The following is a 22,503-nucleotide window of genomic DNA, read 5'->3' as shown; positions in this document are numbered from 1 at the left end:
AAATTATAACTCTTAAACATAGTTCACATTTAAATTAAAGCACTTACTGTAGGTAGGTACCAGCTATTCAATACCTATTAAATAAATTCTGCCATTTTTACATATAACTGAACCTGGCGGTTTCAATAGTGAAGAGGTATGAATGACCCCATTCCCTTGAATTGCTTTCTGTACAACAATTACATTAGACATCTAACTTTAACCACTAGTGACAATTTGGTTACGAAATGTTTCACTTTCTTCATGGTGATGGATGAAGAAACTTTAGAGCAGGTTCTGTTTTCTTTGTTTTGAATTCATCAGGGTTTGGGTACCCATCGGGCATATAATTTACGATATCCAAGTTTTTCAGTCACAACTGTATACACTACAAAGGTTTTCTGAAGAAAATTCTTTGAAAAATCTGTGATTGTGGTAAATGGCTTCGTCTTTTAAGAGTAAAAGTAAACCATACACCATACAATACAGTATAATATACAGCATATAAATTCATTATTCTGACCTCAAAATTGTGCATCTCCTCCTTCAGCTGAGCTATCTCCTCCATGAAGACATCCTGCCGGTGATGAAGGTCCTTGAATACAGCCTTGTGCTCATTCATCAGGTGTTTACCCTGTGGGAAAATTACATACGCCCTACAGTTGGTGTTAAATATGTCAAATTATGTTTTTATGATAACGTGGAAATTTTTTTTTCTGATGAGTTTAGAATTCAAACATGTTTTATTCTCCTTGCAACTACATCAAACTTGATATAAATAATGATGGTATGCAGAAAGTTTTAATTGAACATGGCACTTTTCAATTGAGTGCTGAAATTTGCACTTTCCAGAAACTGTAATGTTCTTAGAACATAATATGTAATCCATAAACAAAGTAGAGACATAAAATTTAATTTAAAACAAAATAAGATCTGTTATTTGAAACTACAGTTATTTTTTCCACCTTTAAATATAACCTTGTAGTTACAATCACAGAACATATAATTGACGAACTAGAAGAGGGAAACAAAGTGACAAGCCTATTCCTACACTTTAGCAAGGCTTTTGACTGTCTCAATCATAACAGACTACTTTCCAAATTAAGAGCTCTAGGTGTGACAGGGACAACGGAAAAATGGTTTCACAGCTACTTACATGACAGGAGGCAGCTTGTCGAGATACAGTACACAAATAACAACATCAAACAGAAGATGAAATCAGAACTCATCAGTGTACATAGAGGAGTTCCACAAGGCTCTGTCCTGGGCCCCATACTGTACCTTCTATTGACAAATGACCTCCCAAGCTGGCTACAAGACTCCTGCCATACAGTAATGTACGCCGACGATACAGCCATCACACTGGCACATAGATCACTTGAAACACTCACCAGAAACACCAACACCGCCCTCAACATTACCAAACAGTACTGCACAACAAACGAACTGGTTCTTAATGAAAAGAAAACAGTCCAGCTAACCTTTACTACCAGAAACAAAAACAACACTAACATAACACTACCAGATATAGAGTCAAAAAACAGCACAAAGTACCTTGGAATAACAATAGATTCTTCCCTGTCCTGGACAGCGCACATAGACGGCCTCTGCAAAAAGCTCTCATCATGCACTTATGTCATTAGGAGACTAAAACAAATAAGTGGCTTGGAAGCAGCAAAAACAGCATACTTTGCCTTATTTGAATCACATATGAGGTATGGTATTGCAACCTGGGGAGGCACAAGTAACACCAATCTAAAGAGGATTCTGGTACAACAAAAAAGAGCAATCAGATGCCTTGCAAATATCGTCCCACGAGAAAGCTGTCGAGACGCTTTTAAAGAGCTAAAGATCCTCACAGTAGTATCACTTCACATTCAAGAAGTGATTCTACATGCTGTTAGTACAGCACAGCTCAGGCATAGAGACATGCACCAGCACAATACTCGTCATGCTGCAGACTTCACGCTACCAACTCACCATCTCAGCCTGTTTGGAAGGAAACCCTCATACAAGGGAGCAGCATATTTCAACCGCCTACCAAACCATCTCAAAGAAGAACCAGTCAAGACACTCAAGAGAAAGCTAAATCTATGGCTACAAGACAACCCCTACTATACAGAAAAGGAATTTTGTGACAATTAAACATGTTTATTTTTATGAATCTAATGACTACGGACTCGATGTACTGTTCTCAAAGAATATGTCATTAAAGTATATTGTCTATTGTCTATTGTCATTGGTTCCTCTTGATACAACTATATGATTATAATTTTTGAGATTTTATAGTATTTAAATAGTCTTAAAATTTTAAAAAAACTGTTGAAGTACCTCACACATGATTAAAGCAGTCTCCCAAGTGCTGGGGGCAAAGATCTGCCCGGTCATAAACTGCTCAAATTCCTCTTCGTCCATATTGAGGCTCTCGGCTGTAAGATTCTCGATGAAAGACACAGCACAGCACTGAAAACCAACAATTTGATTGTATTATCTTGAATTGGAATTTATTATCAAACTGTATGGTGCTGCAGTAAAAAAATAGTCCAGAAAGTAAATGACGCTTTTGAATAAAAATATATCAAGAGAAACAAAATGGCATTATAATTTATTTTTTAAATACACATATATACATTATTTTTTATAATAAGTTGAGCTCTAGGCCAAAAAGGGTTAACACAAATGTTGTAGGTGACAACTAGACTACTCATAAATAAAGCACTGGAAAAAGTTAAACATTGAATAAACTCATATTTCCCTGACCTACATAGTTACAATCCAAAGTGAGGCATTAATAAACTGTGATATCCATGGTAAACCTTTACAATTCAATCAGTAAAACGTTACCTGAGACTTCTTCAACTCATTCATGTAAGTAAAGTTAGCTCTTTGTCACCATGAAAGCATTGTGTTGTAAGCCAAGTCCCTACCACATACAAAGACTATTGTTACTTTGCACAGAATCCGAACTGTTAGACTGATAGTCAAAAACCTACCATCCAAAAATCATCTCTTAATAAAATTGACCATTTTTCACCAATTAAATTGAATTGATCCCTTTAGTTTTGAAGTTTATTGTAAACTCATGAACAAGAAAAATCAACCCCTTTTGATCCAAAACGCTTCTTGATCCAAAACCCAGTTGTTATTATCTTTTTGGTAGTGTGCAAAACATTGCTTTTGTTGGGAAATTGCATCTCACTTCTCTATAACAATTATTTTTTTCTAAGAATTGCCATGACTTATCCCATGTCCTATGCTTAAACCAGCTCAACATTGAAGAACTCTTAGAAATCAGTGAAGGAAACGATTCTGGGTATGCCTGGAGTCCACAAAAAGTTGTGACAGCAAGAATCCAATTGCCAACTTTGTCTTATATTTAGAAGCATGTAAGTTATGATTTACTTGATACTTGATACTTGGTAGCTCCGTCGATGACCGGTAAAACCGGATTGACTGCGTGATTTTACAATAACTATATACAAATTAAAATCACAATACTATATACAAATTAAAATCACAAAACTATATACAAATCACAATGGCGGTGGATGCAGAAAACACCCAATGTCCAATTCTTTTAGGGAATAGATTGGCCTCTCAACCAAACAGCCCCTCAGATGTTTCTTAAACTTCCCACGCTCAAGATTCCACACGTACTCCGGCAGGGTGTTAAAAAGGTTAAGAGCTAAAGTAGGGAAGCTCCTCTGAGTCACAGCGAGCCTACATCGAGGCACATCCAGCTGGCAGGCCCCACAAGTGCGGTGATCATGCACCTGGCTCCTTCTGTCAAATGAATCAATGTTGTCCCGTATGTAAAGGAGGGAGTCAAGGAGATACTGGCCATGCACTGTGAGAATTCCCAGACGCTTAAGTGTGGAACCAGCATATTTTATGTCGGTTGAAATTTATTTGTGTTGTGTGGAACCAGCATATTGTATGTCGGTTCAGTTTTTCATTAAAAATAATTATTTATCTTAAAACAATCACCATGTTTTTGGTATCATTGAAATTGTGAGATTCCACTCTACAATTTTTATATAAACTTTTTTTTATAACTTCAATATTACGGTCGTGGTGAAATGTTTTCTGAAGAAGTCATCATTTGAGTTGAATTTTGCGGGTGGCCGGGTCAAAGAAATACGTCATTTTCAACCAATCACAGCAAGTTACGTATTGCCTGCGAACAGTGCTGCTATATGTCAATAGACGCGGAATGAAATATTCTTTCTTCCAGTGCAAACAGAAAGTCATTAGAACGAATGGTTGATTTACTATGAATATTCTAAAAAGGGACAATTCTAAAGTTGTAAACCAGCATATTTTATACAGGTTAGTATAATAACATTCACACAGTTATTTATTGTCAATAAAGAAAATAAAAAAAACAGTGTAAAGTGAAAGAAACGATCTACCGGTACAATCTTTCAGCGGTAAATTTAGTTCAGTAGGTTTCCGGCAGTGCGAAACGAAAGAGACGAATCACGGCGTTGCACCAAGACCAACCCAACCCATCCCTGACGGCCACAGTACATGTTGTTGCGCCACAGTACATTACGCTTGTGTTTTTGACGCACAACATTTATTTTTTACTCAATATCAAAAATTATTGAGTGTATTTCTTTCAAACATTATGTGCTAACATAGTATAACAAGTAAAAAAATTAAAAAATTGTTTTCATATTTTTTTTTACATTGCAAACCAGATTATTTTTTATGAGTAAATTCTTCAACGTGCGACTGTTAACAAAAAATGTTATAACTCAGTTCCTTTTCAAAGTATTTGAACATATCTTATATTTTATTTTAGCCAAATAAACATACTTACTAAATGTATATTCAAAAATTACATAAACATAAAGTATAAGTGAAAATTTTTAGCTTGTTTCTGCATTTTGTTACAAAATATTTTCATTTTTCAAAAGTTTTTTTTTTGTATGCTTATAATAAAATAACAGTTTATTTTGTTGTTGTTTACTTTCAGTGTTTTCAAATAGCATGTATAATTTACAATATAAAACTATTTTTTATATAAATATATAGTCATATTTGGAGGGAAAAGGATTAAAAGCCCAAACCCTTGTACATTTTTATACATTTTCGCTTTTGTAAAAAAAAATGGCAAAATTACAATTTTTGTTTTATAGAAATTTTTAATATATTTTCTAATTTGGCATAAAATTCTCTACATTTTATACATTTAACTTTTGACCTTACTGTAATATTTCAATACCTTACAGAGGTCCAAATTTGAAATTTTCATATAAAACTTTTTGCAATTTCTCATTATTTTCATGAAAATATATACTAAACCAAAGAATATCAAAACATTTATTACTATTTCAAATGGTACAACTTCTGAGAAGAAAAACGATATATAACAATATATGTTTTCTTGATATTAAGTATTTTTTACGATTTTTTTAATAAACCCTTGCAACATGTCGAAAATGGGCTGACGTTTTATCTTTGGTAACATGGACACACTTCTAGGGTTAAAGATGGGTCTACAGTGATCCAGGTGGCCAGCACTGGCTATCACCCTAACAGCCTTTTTTTGTAGTAGCAGGATGTCGCCGCTAGCAGAAGAATGCCCCCAAAGGAGGAGTCCGTACATTATAAGACTAGACTAAGAATAAGAAGGTATGCGCTGATTTTTTGGTCTTCTTTTAAAATTTTAAGCATCCATCTGACAATACTTTTGTGAAGAAGCAATTTTTATTTATCTACAATTATTTACTCTGTCAGTTTCAAGTCACAAGGTCACTGTGGTTATCATGAACTTTGATCTACTTTCAGCATACTTTTCACTTGTTATGAACACTGTACACTATGTGTAGGATTTCTCTGACATCAAAATAGCAGCTCCATCTCTGCTTATCACGATTGAAGACAAAAACATCTGTTTGTAAAAAGATAAATATTTAGAAAAAATGCTAAAAATTTTACATATTTTAAAATTGCAGCATGCAGATATTTCTGATGAATATAATAACTTTGTAGTACTAATAGTAAAGTATCTCCTTTCAAAAAAGAATATCGTACAATTTTTCAGAATTATGGCAGTTATTCTTGTACATACTAAAAGCACATTCAGACAAATATATAACTTCCTTTTCAAGTTGCATCTTAAACGTTGTCAAAACTTTCATTTATCCTTGCTGCTCTATAACTTTTGAGTGCACATCAAGCCTTGTCCTTCGTATTTTCATCATTTTTCCTTATTGTTTTCACAATCAAGGCTTGGTTTGATTTATGGTAGTAATGTTTAAGCCAATATAGTTAGCAGATTTTTTATAGTTGTGATCATCTTGACAAATATTCATTATTAGAGATTGACTTTATTCTACTGATCTTAATAACTTTTCTGTTCTGAAACCATTCCTCATTTATGAACTTTGGATTTGTGAACTTATGGGAAAAGAACTAATTTAGGAAACAAACACACTATTAATTTATACCATGAAAACAATCTACATACATATACCACTATCTCAAAAATATGAAATACAACCAAGAGTACTTCCAACACATTTGAGAATGAAAAAATTGTCAATAGGTAATCTTTAATTATGACTAAATTCTAGCATAACAAACTCAAATCCAAAATGAATCATTTAGAAACTGGACTAAAATATTCACGGCAGAACAGAAAGAACTGTACAAATGGTCAATGGGAGGGGGCAGAGGAATGAGATTGTTTCATCAATGGTGTGTTAGTATTTATCTTCTTTTTTCAACTCTCAAGATACTTCCTGCGAGTGAAATATAGAGTTTTTATTGGCAAAGTACTAACTTGTCCTGTAATATTGTCAGCTAACACATGGCAAGCATTTATTTAATATGCTTTTAAATATACAAACAAGCATTTAAAGACTTCTTTTTTGAATGGATAGAAAATACCATTACTGTTTGCCATTACGTACACCACAAACAATGGCGATTCAATCCAGATACCACAATCTTATGTAGTTCAGCTGAATATTTGATCGCTTTCTTGTCTTCCTTTTGCATGTCATAACATTCACTAATCACAATAATATTAAGCCTCCAAAACTCAACTACTCAGAATGTCCGGAAAGCAAAAACAATTGTGATAAGAGAATATTTGCAACAGATCAAGCACAAAAAAATCAAGCATTATTACCAGATTGGTAAAGCAGTAACCACCCTCGCCCGACATGAGCCTGCTGGCATTGCAGAATCGTGTAATGTAGTTGATATTACTCTTCAGACGGGCCGGGTTGGTCTTTAGCACCACAAAGATAAGAGCAGGCAGGAACTCGTCAGCTGAGGCAGGTCCTCCCACCAGCTGCAGAAGCGTGAAGATGTTGCGACAACAACGAACCACACAAGCCAATTTGTCCTGTGGTGCTCGAGCCGAGTCCAGGCCCAACAGTTCTGTAATTATGGTGCATTTTTAGTTTGTGCCACCGCAAACAGAGTTTTTATAAGTTCTGTAAAGAGCTCCCGGTAAAACACAGTTTGCTTTTCAGCAATATCCATCGATCGATAAAGGCTTTGAACAGTTCAGAAGAGATTTTACATCAGAAAGAACAGTCAGGAAGAGTACATCTCACAAACCAAATTTTTCATGTCAGCATTTTCCTTATTTAACTTGCTACATTGATTCATGTTTGATTGTTTTAAAAATTAATTTTCAAGTAAAAGTAATAAACCTTTTTGTATTAAAAGTTGATACTGTTTGATATTTGGTTAATTGATAATCTCTCAAATAGTTTGGATGATGATATCCAATGTAAAGTTGAGCACAATACCTACGACCATAATCATAGTTAGATTGTATGTCAATTATATACTTGTTTTAGAATACTCCAAAAATGCTGATAATCAAGACAATTAATATTGGAAATTACACATAAAATATTTCATAAATATTCTGTGACCATTCAAAGTCTTGCCTATTGTATTATACTAAAGCTTGATATAGTAATAAAATTAAGTTCCTTTGTTCTCATGATTCGTCTTATTAATTAACCTCTTTAAATTCAAGAAAACTTACCAATTTTACTAACTCAATTTCTCTAATTAATATTATTAGTACAAATAAAATAAAAATAGTTGGTACCAAGTAAATGTGACAAGTTAAATTACCAGTGATAGAAGCGTAGACTCGGTCCTGAACCTCCGGATCTGTCTCGTTGATGCCACAGTCTACGTGGGCAGCACTCACCCAGTTGAGCTGTCTGATCCTATAAACAAGCAAATGTGAAAACTTAGATAAGAAAAGAGATAAGTTTCTGAACATTCAACAGTTCATTACAAAGCTTGCACGTATTAATTGATTATTATACAAAAACTGTTTTAAAGATTAACCTTATAAATTCAACAAGTCATGTCATAATGTATTTGAGCGCTGTCAAAGCGATAAGTGTGTGAGCTATCTACACATCCAAGGAATCATTTTAGGATGGCTGTGTGGTGTAAGGCACTCATTGAAACAGTGCACCAAATTTTTAACTGCATCAGTGTTACTACCTTCGACTTCTACCACTGCATTATGCTTGAATATTTCTACACTTCAGTCAAAGCACTATGCTACAACACAATGTTAGAAGGCTGTAAGTTATTCACTGCAAGATCTTTAGGGTAAGTAGTATTTGCTATGTATAAGCCACAGCAAGCACTGTGACAAAAAATACCATTTTTGAGCTCAGCTTTAGAGTTAAATATCACTTATTCATTCACTATGCTCGTTTCAAATCACTCATTTTATTTTTAATGCTAGCTCAGTACTTCATTTACTGTAACACAATGCTCAAAAAAACACATTCCTTGTTCTGAAAAACAAATGTATCTTTTAATTCTTTTGCAGCACAGATTCTAAAAATTCACAACAAAATAGAATGCTATGGGCTACTAGCTGGATGTGCACTAAGAATGAAGGTTTTCTGATGAAAAGGCGGAAAGGCGGCTGGTCTAGCCTCATTCCTGAATACCCTACTCAGTATTATTTGTCTATTAGTGACTTACACAAGAAAATTAGACAAGTTTATCTCTGTTTTCCATGAAAATATGCTGATTTTAAAACTTCTACTACGCTTAAACCTATTAGGTTATTCAGCAAAGGTAAGGGTGTAGAGATTCCGACTGCCCCTTGCCAAAATCCCATAATTCAGCTACCTACGGCAGGGACATTACCATCTCAGCCTAGCTATTTTGAGAAGGAGGCCAGTTCTGTTTCAGCATCATTCTGTTAAAGCAAACAGGAAGGAGTCATCCTGATTTTTAGGCTTGATACAGCCTTTAGCACTAAAGAATCCTCACCAACTTGAACAATCATCCTCCACATAAACTGGACTTTTCAATAAAGTTACCCCATTATTTCAACATTTACCATTAGGTATTTGCCTTCTCTGAACATCCATTAGTGTACCCAGGTGTGACATCAGTTTGTTCTCTAACCAGTGTTGGTTCTACCGACATGTATAAATAAGTCATAAGTAAACCTCCAGCGGAGAAACAGGGAAGTACAAAGAACGCTCCTAATAAATTAAGATTTCATGTGGTTAGAATAAAATACAACACTGAATACATACAAACCTCTTCTGTATTTGGAGATCTTTGTCTTCATCATTGGTGGACTGTGTACCCAGGTGTGACATCAGTTTGTTCTCTAACCAGTGTTGGTTCTACCGACATGTATAAATAAGTCATAAGTAAACCTCCAGCGGAGAAACAGGGAAGTACAAAGACCGCTCCTAATAAATTAAGATTTCATGTGGTTAGAATAAAATACAACACTGAATACATACAAACCTCTTCTGTATTTGGAGATCTTTGTCTTCATCATTGGTGGACTGTGGGCAGAAGAGCAGCCGGTACAGGCAAGTCATAGCATATTTCTCCAAATAGTCCAGCAGCTGTTCCTTTGTCTCTTGGTTCACATCTGAATATACAAGGCTAATTACAACACTGTTTTAACTTATCAACTGAAAACCTTATATCTGAGAAACCCTATGAATGCACAGGAGTAGCACATCAATAACTGCAAGTGTCGAGATATTGGTATATGGTAATATGGTGGGAATGGGTGATTCAATGCAAATATTGATCTTAGCTCAATTTCACCTTCTGCCCAGTGCAGCTTCTCAATGACACTGTCACAAACGTCTCCTGGATTTTTTTTTTTTTTTTTTTTTTTTTTTTTTATAAGGGCATAAAACACGCAGGTTATCAATGCCCGTAGGGTTAACGGACACCTACACTTTAAAATATGGTGTCACGTTATCAGTGCAAGGAATAAATAGCGGATCTCTGTGTCAAATAACATTATTATCACATTAAGACAATAAGAAAAACAACAGCAGTGTACGGAGGACTAAAACTAAATAACAGATAAATAATAACGTTAATAAATATAACAACATCTAATGCTAAAACCAGGTAAGTTAGTGAGGGTAGGTTGTAAAGGGACCCACCCTCACCAATAACAAATAACAAATAAATAGAAGGACAAAAGTGCCCGTCTACTTACGTGACACCTACATATTAAGATAGTGGTGTCTCTCACCTCACAGAAATTTTTAACTGTAAAGGGGTTTACCCTTGATTAAAACACAGAAATTTTCCTAACGAAATTTAAAAGATTGCACTTAGGCGGTGCTAGTTAAGAGCCTTAAAACTAAATAACAACTCAGGGGTGAACTGTAAAAGGGCTCACCCTTACCTAAAACTAGCGGTTAAAATGTTTACTAAAACTAATCAGGTACTATATCACTCATATTCTGGACATTAATTTAGTGCTCTCCAGAAAACTAAAGAGCTTCGTTAAAACATCTTCTTTGTCACCAAGCAACTCATCTAACCGGCCTGGCAAACGATGTGCTCTCCTCTGCCCGGCGAAGAGGCGGCAGTCTATCAACACGTGGCTGACGTTTAACGCCATATTACACTCCGCACACTGCGGTGGATCACCACGACTCATTAGGAAACTGTGAGAGAAGCGAGTGTGTCCGATACGGAGTCGACACAGTACAACCTCCTCTCTACGGTTAGTGCGGTAAGCAGTCGACCAAGGCTTTACTGTGTATTTAATCTGCCGAAGTTTGTTATTGGTTACTTGATCCCACGATATATTCCACTGATGTTGTAGTCGTAACTTTACAATCGGCTTTAGATCGGACGCGATTGATCGCCTAGTACATGGAGTCAGAGAGATTGCCTCCTTTGCTGCCCTATCTGCGATCTCGTTACCAGGTATTCCAGTATGTCCAGGTACCCACAGAAACGTAATTGCGATACCCCGAGACATCATCTCGCTCAAAGCGTAGCGGATCTTACGAACAAGGACATGTTTGGAGTACATGTCCTTGATAGCCAGCAGACCGCTTAGCGAGTCAGAGCACACTACCACCCTATTTGTTCTTGGACATACAATATTTAACGATTTCAAGATAGCTGTTAGTTCTGCTGTGTATATTGAAGATTCAGGAGTGAGGCAGAATTTGTACTCTCTATTGGAAGTGACAAAGGCACAACCCGTTCCTGCCTCACTCTTTGAGCCATCTGTGTAGATAACATCGCAGGGTGAACAGGATGACAGTATTTCTCTGCAGGAGCTTGTGGACAACAGTGATGCGTCTTGCTTGTTCAACTGTAATAACGACAGTATTACATTGGGAGTTCTGACTGTCCATGGTGGCCTATCCATCTCGTGACATACTTCAACATCAATCGCTCTCATGTCCACTTCTGCGAGATGTAACAGGATTCTAATGCCAAAAGGTGCGGGGGCATTAGGTTTATTGTGGTACAAGGGAGCAAGCGATGTGTCTAAGACTACCTCAAAGGCCGGATTTTCTGGCCTTGATTTTAAACTAAAAAAATAGTTCATAGCCAATTGAACACGTCTGAAAGATAGGGATGGCTCACCACTCTCAGCTAAAAGACTGACAACGGGGCTTGAACGAAAAGCCCCAGTAGCCAGTCTGACAGCAGAATGATGGATTGAGTCCAACATTTTAAGGGCTGTTGGCTTGGCAGAAGAATAAACCTGTGATCCATAATCAATACAAGGTCGAATATATGCTTTATAAAACTGAAGCATGCATTTTCTATCTGCACCCCATTTCGTTCCGCTTAGAGCTCTCATCGCGTTAAGTCTCTTTAGACATTTCGCCTTAAGTTCTTTAATGTGCGGAACCCACGTCAGTCTGTAATCAAACCACAACCCCAGGAATTTCACACAGCGACTCGCTGGGATTATTATTCTATTTATCCTAAGAGTTGGATCAGCGACGTTCCTCAGTCGAGAAAAAGTTATACATTTAGTCTTTGAAGGAGAGAAAGAAAACCCGGTTTGGTTGCTCCAATCTTCAAGACGGTGGATGGTGAGCTGAAGGTACCTCTCTGCAGTAGCCAGCCTCCTGGCAGGGACAAATACAGCAAAGTCATCTACGAATAGAGAGCATCTGACAGGAGCTCTGACGCAGGAAGTGATGCTGTTTATGGCCACAGCAAAGAGAGTACAACTAAGGACACTCCCTTGAGGTATACCGTTCTCAAGAATTTTGGTGTCGGACAAATGAGTTCCCAGTCTTACATTAAAAGAACGTTCATCCATAAAACCTTTAATAAAATATAACATATTACCGCCGACGCCCCAATTTGAAAGGGTATTTATAACTCCCCTACGCCAAGCTGTATCATACGCTTTTGTAATATCGAAAAACACAGCAACAAGTTGCCTCCGTTCAAGGAAAGCATTCAGGATTGACGACTCTAGACACACTAGGTGGTCTAGAGTTGAACGGCCTTGACGGAAACCACATTGCTGTGGAGACAGGAGATTATTGTGTTCCAGGAACCATACCAGTCTACGATTTACCATTCGCTCCAGTATCTTACAAAGACAACTGGTAAGCGAGATAGGCCTGTAGCTAGTAGGGGAGAACTTGTCTTGGCCAGGTTTGTATAATGGTACAACGTAAGAGTTACGCCATGAACTTGGAAAGCTGCGTTCTTGAAAAATTCTATTGAAAAGGGACAAGAGGCACGCTTTAACCTCTACAGGAAGGTTTCTCAACATGGCGTAGTGGATGTCGTCAGCACCGGGAGCTGAGTTTATAATGGGAGAAATAGCAGATTCTAGTTCGTCAAGGGAAAACAATAAATTTAAGGGACTTATATAGTTATTTTCATTTATGGGCTGTGCTTCATGTTGTACTTTATATCGCTGGAACAAAGGACTGTAGGACGTAGTCCTCGACACGTTAGAGATGGACGAGGCCAGAGCGTTTGCCACATCTTTCGGCTCGGTTAATATGGTGTCGTTCACCCTTAAGCCAAGAATAGGCAGAGGTGGCTGTCTTCCGCAAACTGCCTTTAGTCTCCTCCACACCAGAGATAAAGGGGTGGTACGGTTAATCGAAGAAGTAAATTCCTTCCACGAATTTCGTCGACATCTTTTAAATATGAGTCGAGCTTTAGCTCTGGCAAGACGAAATCGTGCGAGGTTTTCCTCGGTCGGAGATCTATTAAATATCCGCAAGGCTTTCCTGCGCTCCCGAAGCGATATCCTACACTCTTCTGTCCACCAAGGTAAGTTTCTTCTTTTGATGATTCCTGTTGTTTTTGGAATACTTTCTAGAGCGGCGCTTGAAATAGCAACTGTTATATTGTTGACGGCGGAGTCTATAGCTACTGATGTTGAAACATCTGGTGCCTGTAAAATTTGTTTAAATTTGTCCCAATCTGCCTTATCAAGCACCCATTTAGGTCTTTGGGGCACATTACCTGGAATATCGAGAACTTTAGTTATGACCGGTGCATGGTCGCTACCGTAAAGGTCAGAGGAAACTGACCAATCGAAGCGGTAAGCAATTTGTGGTGTGCACACGGTTAGGTCTAATACTGACCAGGAACCTGTTCTCGGGCAAAGATAAGTTGGCGAGCCATCGTTCAACAAAACAAGATTCAGATCATCAAGGACCTTGGAAACCATGTTGCCCCTTGGAGAGCAAGTAGTAGAGCCCCAAACACGATGGTGGGCGTTCAAATCGCCCACAAGTACGAAAGGATGAGGCAATTGATTAAGAAGGTCCAATAGATCTTCTCTTGGAAGACATTCTGGTGGCGGGGGGATATACACACAACAGATATGTAATTTAAACGGTATGTCAATCTTTATGCATATTACTTGTAGAGGTGTGTTCAAAGGTACCTCCACTGTATTCAGAGAAGGATTCGCGAGAACCATAACTCCTCCACATGCATGTCCGTCATTATGGTTGTCATGGCGGAAGATATCCCATCCCCTGATGGAAAATTGGCATGCACGGTGAAGCTTGGTCTCCTGAATACATATGACATTTGGTTTTATTTGTGATGCTAGTAGGTTCAGGTCTTCCAGATGGCTTCGCAGTCCGTTAATATTCCATTGTATAATATTCATATAAAATTAGGTTTTAAAAGTAATTTTGTTTTTTGTTTTTCCTTGATTTTGTTTAAAATTTACATTAGTTTTTTCAATTTCTGAATGTGGCCTAAGGTCGTCATCAAACAAATCCTCCTCCATTAGGCTGGATTTGGAGGACTGGTATGAGGGAGGGGTTCTGTTGGCACCCTTTGACCGTTCGACCACTTTAGAGGCAATTTTTTGATTTATCCCAGAAACAAGTCTTTGGCGTACTTCCGGAGATATATTTTTTTTCCCCGTCACGCTGGAACCTCCAGCATTAGGGGTTTTTAAAAATTGAGCAGCAACCTGGCCTTCAGTAGACTGTTGCTTGTTAAAAGTGTTCCGTCCCTTGGTTTGAGGTGTAGCCGGTCTTACAGACACAGAAGGTGCAATTTCTGGTATATCAGTGCCTCCACTACGTGGGAAGGTCTTGGCACTGATTTGTTGTACCAAGGCAGCAACCTGTTGCGTTAGTTCTCTAACCATGCCTTCCAGAGCTGAGCAGGAAGCACACGGTTTCGGTTGCACAGGGACAGAGGCAGCCTGAGAATAGGATACGTCCTTCTTCGGGGTTTGTCCAAGTCGTTTCCTATACTCTTTACGAGCATCGCCGAAAGACAATTTCTCGCTAGTAACAATTTTCAGCACTTCCTTTTCTTCTAAGTATATTTTTACAGCTGCGAGAGCTTGAAGGATGCTTGCCCTTGCAGTTGACGCACTGTTCTTCGCCACCGGCACAGTCCTTGTCACTGTGACCACTTTTTCCACAAAGACTACATGTTTCAGGGTTATTGCAAGTTTTGCTCGAATGCCCAAAACGTTGACATCTATAACACCTCTGGGGATTTCTAAAGTATGGGCGAACTTGTAGAGAAAGATATCCTGCTCTAATTGTGGCTGGTGGGTGAGGAAGGGCAAAAGTCAAAATGTGACCTGGTGTAGGTGTCGGTACACCGTGTTCAACCTTCATTATTCTCACCACATCAGTCACAAGACAATCTTTTAGTTCTTCTTTCAACTCTTCAATTGAGCAACATAGCATATCGCGACAGAATACAATTCCTTTGCAGAAGTTTAATGTCTCATGAGGATGGACAACGACTTCTACTTTGTCGTAAAAGGATCTCATGGAGAGAAATTTCTGAGCCTGTGGAGCGTTCGCAGCCTCTACCAAGATGCTTCCATTACGGAGCTTCCTAACAGAAGACGGCGAGCCGCCCACTCCGACTAGAGCCTTATTAACAAGGAAGGGGCTCACCTTTGCCAAGTTCTGAGTATCGTCTTTGTGTTTGAATACTAGAAAAAGTGGGGTGGGAAGATTTTGAATATTAATTTTCTTGTCTGCAGTTTTTCTCTGTTTGTTTGTTTCCTCTTCAGATTCTGAAGAGAGAGCACGCTTCTTTTCCAGATCCATAGAATCTCTTTCTACAACTCTATCATATGCTTGAGAAGGGTTTAATGTAGCCATTCAATATTTGAACCAGCGCATCGTGATTAAAGGTGCAGGCCGAGACATCGGGAACGGGTATACCCTCGGGAACCTGTCAGCCAAAGCTTGGCAGGGCACCCTACCCCAGTTCCCCGGGGCCCGATGTTATCTCGTTTAACCGAGTCGGGAATTCACGCACGACTCGGGCTCGCACGTGGCAACAGAAATCTCCGACATTTCTGTCCAATAATCACTTCCTGACCAGGGACCGAAGTGGCTGGCACCAGGATTCATACTACCGTTTGCTTCGGCAGAGCAAGCTCACATCAGCTCTCTTCTGCTACACCTTCTCAGAGTGTAGCAGTTCAAGCACTCCCCACAAACAATAGCACGATCCAGTCAGGAAAAGGGAGGAATTAGGAATAGGTAGGATTTATGGATGAGACAGGGGAAAGTGCCAGGATTGGAGATGTGTCTGGCACTAGCTCGGGGTACGAAAGGTCACCAACCTTTAAACGTCAGAGTAAGACGTCCCCCTACGGGCACGTCTCCTGGAATCTGGAGTCCACATCCATTTGAAGAGATCCAAGTCGGTAACAAAGACATTCATATTGAACTCTTTACATTGTATCAACATTAGAGACACCTACACTACAAAAGAGATCTGCCTGGTTACCCAGCACCCATTCAGTGTAATCTAGATGAAGAGATGTTCTCATTGTCTCGTCAGGTGCAAGTTCAGATAAAAATACTGCTTACTTCCTGCTTATCAGTAGCAAAATACAGGAATATCTTAATGGGGCACACAAGTCAGCTGCCAGCCATAACCATATTAGGTTTCCCTTTTAATACTGTGTATAAGTTTAAAATTGTTATATAAATGGGAACTAAATTTTGTAAAACATGATTACTTGTTAAAATAGTAATAGGTTTTTTTTATGAAAAATCAGAGTTTTAAAAGTGGTGCCACTGAAATCCAAAGCTCTGGTTTTCCAGGATCCAGCCATTTTTCTGGAGTATAATGAACTTTCTCCATTATCTCGTATGGGGTACAAATAAAAATGCTACATTGAAAAAGCAAGAAATACTCAAAATCTTACTTTGATAAACTGTACTGGCATCCATCCGTTTCGTGAAGACCTGGTAGAAGTTCTGTGTATGCTCTGAGAGGTCATCAACAGGTACAGACATGTCTTCTGCCTCTCGGCTCAATCGTGCGTACAGCGAGTGTATGCACTTGTGTACATCTGCTTCCACTGCCTTTCCCACCTGCGTGAACAGCTCGGAATGCTCTTGTCGCAACCGATCCACCTCTGGTGTAGCGGGCCCATAGAGTGCCTGACCCTCCTCGCTCCCACTGCCTTCTGCAACCGTCATGACATGAATTCAAACATAAACAGTAATTGGAAATTTAAACTATTCTATACGATTCTTAAATCCAATAGGCAAGAATTTTATTTCTATTCATCACAATTCATATTTTTACTTATATCCATTACTTTCTTCTTCTATAGGATAAAATTATTATGATAGCTCAAAAATTCCAAATAGGAATGGAACAGCCTAAACTTGTGAAGCTAATTATGATGTATGCACTATGGATTTATCTGCAGTACATTTCCGAAACATAATAAAGACAAGATGGAATAACCCTTTCATTTGGCAAAAACATAATAACGTTTTTTCAAATATATTGCATGTCCTTTGATGAAATTTTTCTAGCGCTGTTGACATCTTGACAAGACAAATCCAGCCCTACTAAATATCAGGTAAGTATCTGAATAATAAAGGTTATCAAAATCCTGGACAATAGTTCACCTATATTAGTAGAGCACTTAAATTCCAGTTTCAATAATTCTAAAACACAATACTCAACATCAAGAACTGTGTAAGGGCAAGTACAGTTCATTCAGTGGTTTATTTTGCACTGTATAAATTATATAAATTTTGAAACTGATGGAACAATGGACTATTCTAAATGTTTGTTTTTTCTATTTGGTAGAGGAAGGAAATATCATGAACATAAATAGGTGCCAAGTCTATTCATCTCTATTCAAGTCTAAAATTCACCTTATTCTTCACGGGCCTAACCTGGGTCTACATATCACATCTCATCACCCTATGCTGAAAATTGGCTTTGGCACGACAATAGAATTAACATCTTCTCCAACTATCAAAACAAACACAGATCTAGCTGTATCCCAGTCTGAACCAAGCTTCTTGGTGTGGAGAACTCTACAAACGAAATTAAACAAAAAGTCCCAGTATTTCTCCATATGATCTTCACACAGACCAAGTCAATTCACCAAGTATATGTATGGCTTTCATGTAAGAACTTTTTCAACATGGGTAATAGAAGAAATAATGATTCACATAAGTGGCAAATTTAGATAGTGAATCCAGCCTGGTGAAACGATTTGGACATTCCATACAGATACAAACAAATCTACTCAGTATGCAGATAAAGATTCACTAAAGCAATTTACAACCTGTTAACTTCTTTATTAAGCACCTTCGCTACGTAAAAGAGAATCAAATGGACTTCAGTCACCAATTGCCTTCTCCTACTGAAAATGAGACAGACCATATGAGCCATAAGTTCACCGAGAGATAGAACTCATACGGTCTGGGTATTTGTTTATTCCAATCACAGAAGAACTAAGGTACCCGTTTCGTTCCAAAGATGAGTGAGAGACTACGATCAACCATCAAAAGGTTGACAATGTGCGTCAATTGCTTAACCTCAGTTGAGCCAACTTAATATATTGAGTTTGTGAAGGGTTGATATATTGATTTATAAAACACAATAAGTAGGCAAGTAGTTTACAATATAATAACCATTATCTACAAAATGTGATATTTACTTTAAAATTGTTCTAAGTGATTAGACCAATATGTAAGTAATTTATTACTTAATGTAGTTTTATAATGCATTGATCGTTCTTTTAATTTACAGTATACAATGATACAAATTTATTGTAAACCATTTAAATTTATCAAATAAGAACAAGTAGTATGAGATTAAAGAAATCAAACTAACTTTATTTTGAATAGGGGAAAGATTAAAACAACAACAAAAGTGATCAGTGGACATATAAAATTAACAAAATCATAAATATGATATTGCAGAAATTTACGAGATTGGCTGATCATTTTCTGTAATAATGCAGGGACACAAAAAATTCAGAATAAGTTCAGGTCCTGGTGAATAGAGCCATATATTTCAATTTACTTCATCCTAACCAAAATTACAATCAATTTACAGTTCTTCTGATGACATCAAAATATAGACAAACCGTGTTTTAAGTTTTTAGCAGAACTTATAACCAAAATCCAATGAGTCAAAATACAGTACATAAAAATACAATGCTCTAGTTACCACAGCATATTGTTTCTACGAGTAGATAATTATCATTAATAAATTAAAGTAAATACTTTGAATGCTAAATACTTGTGGAGAATACCTTTTGTAGAAGTGGATTTCCTAAAGACATTCAGTTTCAGTAGTGTTTTCTTCTTGTCCGTCTGCTGGCGCTTTTTTTCTTCAAACTTAGAAAACCCTGTAATGGTTGATTTTTGAGATTTTTCACCTCCATCCCTGAAAGCAGATTTAATATAATTTTGAAAATGTAAATTTTCCTGTGTTATCAGTTGCAAAGTTCTTGGATATTGTGGTGGGCAGTAATCTAAAATGGAAAGAACATGTAACACTAATTGCAGCTAAAATAAGTTCAGTTTGTTATTTGTTATGTTGTTACTTAAGGTCTTGTACAGGGTTAGGCAGACCACCCATTCACGAATGGCTGAACTGAGGAATCTACTGAATTCATTTTTGGCACAATTTCTCAATCATGCAAGATAAATCCAAACTTTAAATACACAAAATTTTAGTTTTTAAGAGAGCTATTCATAAGTATACCTTGCTATTTGAATTTTTAGGTTTTATGAGTTTGAAATATACTATATTTGAACTATTTAAAAAAATTGGAAATGTGCTGAAAAGTGACCACTATGACATTGACATTTTTAGAAATTGTACTTTTTTGTAATCCTGGATAAAAATTTGGATTTGGTAAAATTTTTAACAAGGTGTAACCGTAAAAAGGACTGAAACATTACAACTTTGACATTTTTACCCTGTGTTCAAGAAAAGAAATAAATTAAAACCTTTTTTCAAAATTATCAGTGAGTAGAGACTTTTAAAATGCGGTATGGCTCGAACTACTTTTATATTACAAAATCTTTCAAAAATTACCTCTAAAGAGAACTGTTCAAATAAAATTTCAGGTAAAGTACAGGTGCAAACAAAATTTCATTAATTTTAATATTATGATATTGTCTTCCTTACATTTATGATATTCTCTGCCTGTACAAATTAATCAGTCCAAATTTCACAATTGTCAAATTAAAAACAACTACAAACAGGCAAAGAACTCTGTAATACCCAGTCCACCAGTCTACAATATAGAAATTAAATTCGTGACTCTGACAGTGCCATAGAACTTAGTTACTTCCATCATTACCTTATAACTGAAACAAATGGTTTTCCTCATCCACAGCACTTGGTACCCTGTCTACTAATTTTAAAATGTTTTAAGTTGGCGTTTTTTTTTTTTTTTCTTTGTTGGAAGCCAAATTAGGAAGGGAATGAATTATGACTAATTTGAAGATATACTGTCTTTTTAAAATAGCCTTCTCAAAAGAGTTAAAAAAAAGTGGACATGACAGGAAAGAATAGGTCCTGAGAAATTGACGTGATATTTCATACCTGTCAGACCGCTGAAAACTGGACCTGAGTTTCTTCTGCTGCATCTGCTCACGGTGGCATTTTGAGCAGTATCCATCCCACTGGACATTTCCATAGTAGTCACACCCGCTTTTACACTTGAGGTCTGGGCGGTTGCTGCCCTTTATTGCGTACATTTCCTCTGCAACAACAAGCTATGAATTAACCGTGTTCATTGTTTAGTTAAGTCTTCCAGTAAATAAGCCAGGCTACTCATGAAAAGCATGATATTACATACCCTTATACTGAAGACATACTATGATGTTTGGAGCTCTTTAAAAAGATATTAGTAGCCTAATTTACGGTTTATCATTATTTCTTTTAACTTCCTTAAGTATTATTGTTCTTAACTGGTTTACAGAGATAAAATCTTTAAATTTCCGATTACAGGGTAAAGTAGGTATAAAGATTGTTTCATCATCCAAATTTCTATTAGACTACTTATTATTCACTACTCTTGTATAAAATCTGTTATATGTATCCATAAACATATGCTTTGGAAATTTCCTGGACCTGGAATCATCAAGTTCTGTTAATACCATTATACAAAGGTAATAATCTTCAATAGCTATGTTTCTCAAAGGATTACCCTACTAGAGTATGATTAATATTAAAATAAATTTATTTAAAATCTATGATACAAAACAACTTATTATACTAATATTTGGAATTGGACAACAAGAGACCTGTAGAAGGCTTCCACTGACAAAACCCCTTACTGTCACTTACCTTTTATATTTTAAATAAGTAATGCATGACATTTTATCCCATAACCAGAAACATAGAATATACTAATCAAATGGATAAGTTCAATTAAGTTATAGATTAAATAATGTAAAAGCAACACAAAATTAATTTTTTGAATATTTTTATTGGTTTAATATTGTTGAGATTGTTTTGATTTTAAATAAATATGCTTAACATTTTCTTAAAACCCTATTTTGTATTCAAACCCAAAACCGAATCTGGGATCCCTTTAGCTCCAGACATTTAGTATAAGAAATTCCAGGTTCAGCGTATTCAGAGAATGTGACAGAATATTCATTCAATCAGACTCATTTTACGAGCTACATATAATAACAAGAAATATTATGCACTTGTATTTCAGATGTGTATATTGTACTATAAATTGGATTCAAATATCTCATTCATATAGTAAATTACTTCTTCACGGCTAGTCAACCTTTTGCATGGAAACAAAATAATAGTATGTTTTCTCGCAGAAACAGAAATATGACACATGCCCTGGAGAGATCCACTACATCAAGTTAAAGAACAAAATTTAAAACAGATGCAGCTTTAAAAAATTACTAATCAAAATTAGTGTATTGATAGTTTGGTGCATTCTTCAAACACCAAAAGGTAGAAACGTATACTCGACCACTTGCCAAATAACAGGCTTTGCTGAAGTTACATGCAAAATTTCAAATCTATACCTCATTTTATTCTAAAAATGTCCTGGCACGACAGACAGGAGAAAAGTTTTGCCAGCCTATTGAGCTTCAATGATGCTCAGCCTTATCTCATGGATGGAATGCCTATGCAGAATGAAGTCACATGGAAAATTTTAAATCCATAGCTCAAAATTTGCTCTTGAGGTGTCTCTCCGAAAATAGATACCAAGGCAGATAGACACTTAGGCAAAAGACGAATTTTCTCCAGAAGTCTTAGTGAAAGCTTTGCATAATATATATAACATTTCAGGTTTGTCTCAATTCAATCTTGAGTTATCACCTGAGTTATAGACATTCCCAACAATCAGCCAAATCCCATGGAGGGACATCCGCCATCATCGAACTATAGCTTACCAATATACTAACAATCAGCCAAATCCCATGGAGGGACATCCACCATCATCGAACTATAGCTTACCAATATACTAACAATCAG

General features: G+C 36.8%; 1 protein-coding gene across 2 annotated transcripts in view; it reads right to left on the bottom strand.

Moving 5' to 3' along the window:
- The window catches only part of LOC124367566 (rab5 GDP/GTP exchange factor-like), a 34,418-nt gene that overhangs the window by 8,546 nt on the left and 3,369 nt on the right, over positions 1–22,503 (bottom strand). Inside the window, exons 2-9 of one of the 2 annotated variants that reach the window (XM_046824502.1) lie at positions 20,596–20,755; positions 19,292–19,425; positions 16,928–17,191; positions 9,757–9,886; positions 8,092–8,189; positions 7,124–7,377; positions 2,311–2,442; positions 503–613 (exon numbers count right to left, since the gene is read on the bottom strand). In XM_046824502.1, coding sequence (XP_046680458.1) covers positions 503–613; positions 2,311–2,442; positions 7,124–7,377; positions 8,092–8,189; positions 9,757–9,886; positions 16,928–17,191; positions 19,292–19,425; positions 20,596–20,750 — 1,278 coding nt within the window. In that variant the 5' untranslated portion in view covers positions 20,751–20,755. The remainder of the gene's footprint in view (positions 1–502; positions 614–2,310; positions 2,443–7,123; positions 7,378–8,091; positions 8,190–9,756; positions 9,887–16,927; positions 17,192–19,291; positions 19,426–20,595; positions 20,756–22,503) is intronic. The other variant, XM_046824503.1, reaches the window with a different exon arrangement.

Source organism: Homalodisca vitripennis, chromosome 8 (assembly GCF_021130785.1).
Source record: "Homalodisca vitripennis isolate AUS2020 chromosome 8, UT_GWSS_2.1, whole genome shotgun sequence".
Lineage (NCBI taxonomy): Eukaryota > Metazoa > Arthropoda > Insecta > Hemiptera > Cicadellidae > Homalodisca > Homalodisca vitripennis.
Note: the sequence above shows the minus strand (reverse complement) of the source record. Positions and strands in the feature narration are given on the sequence as shown.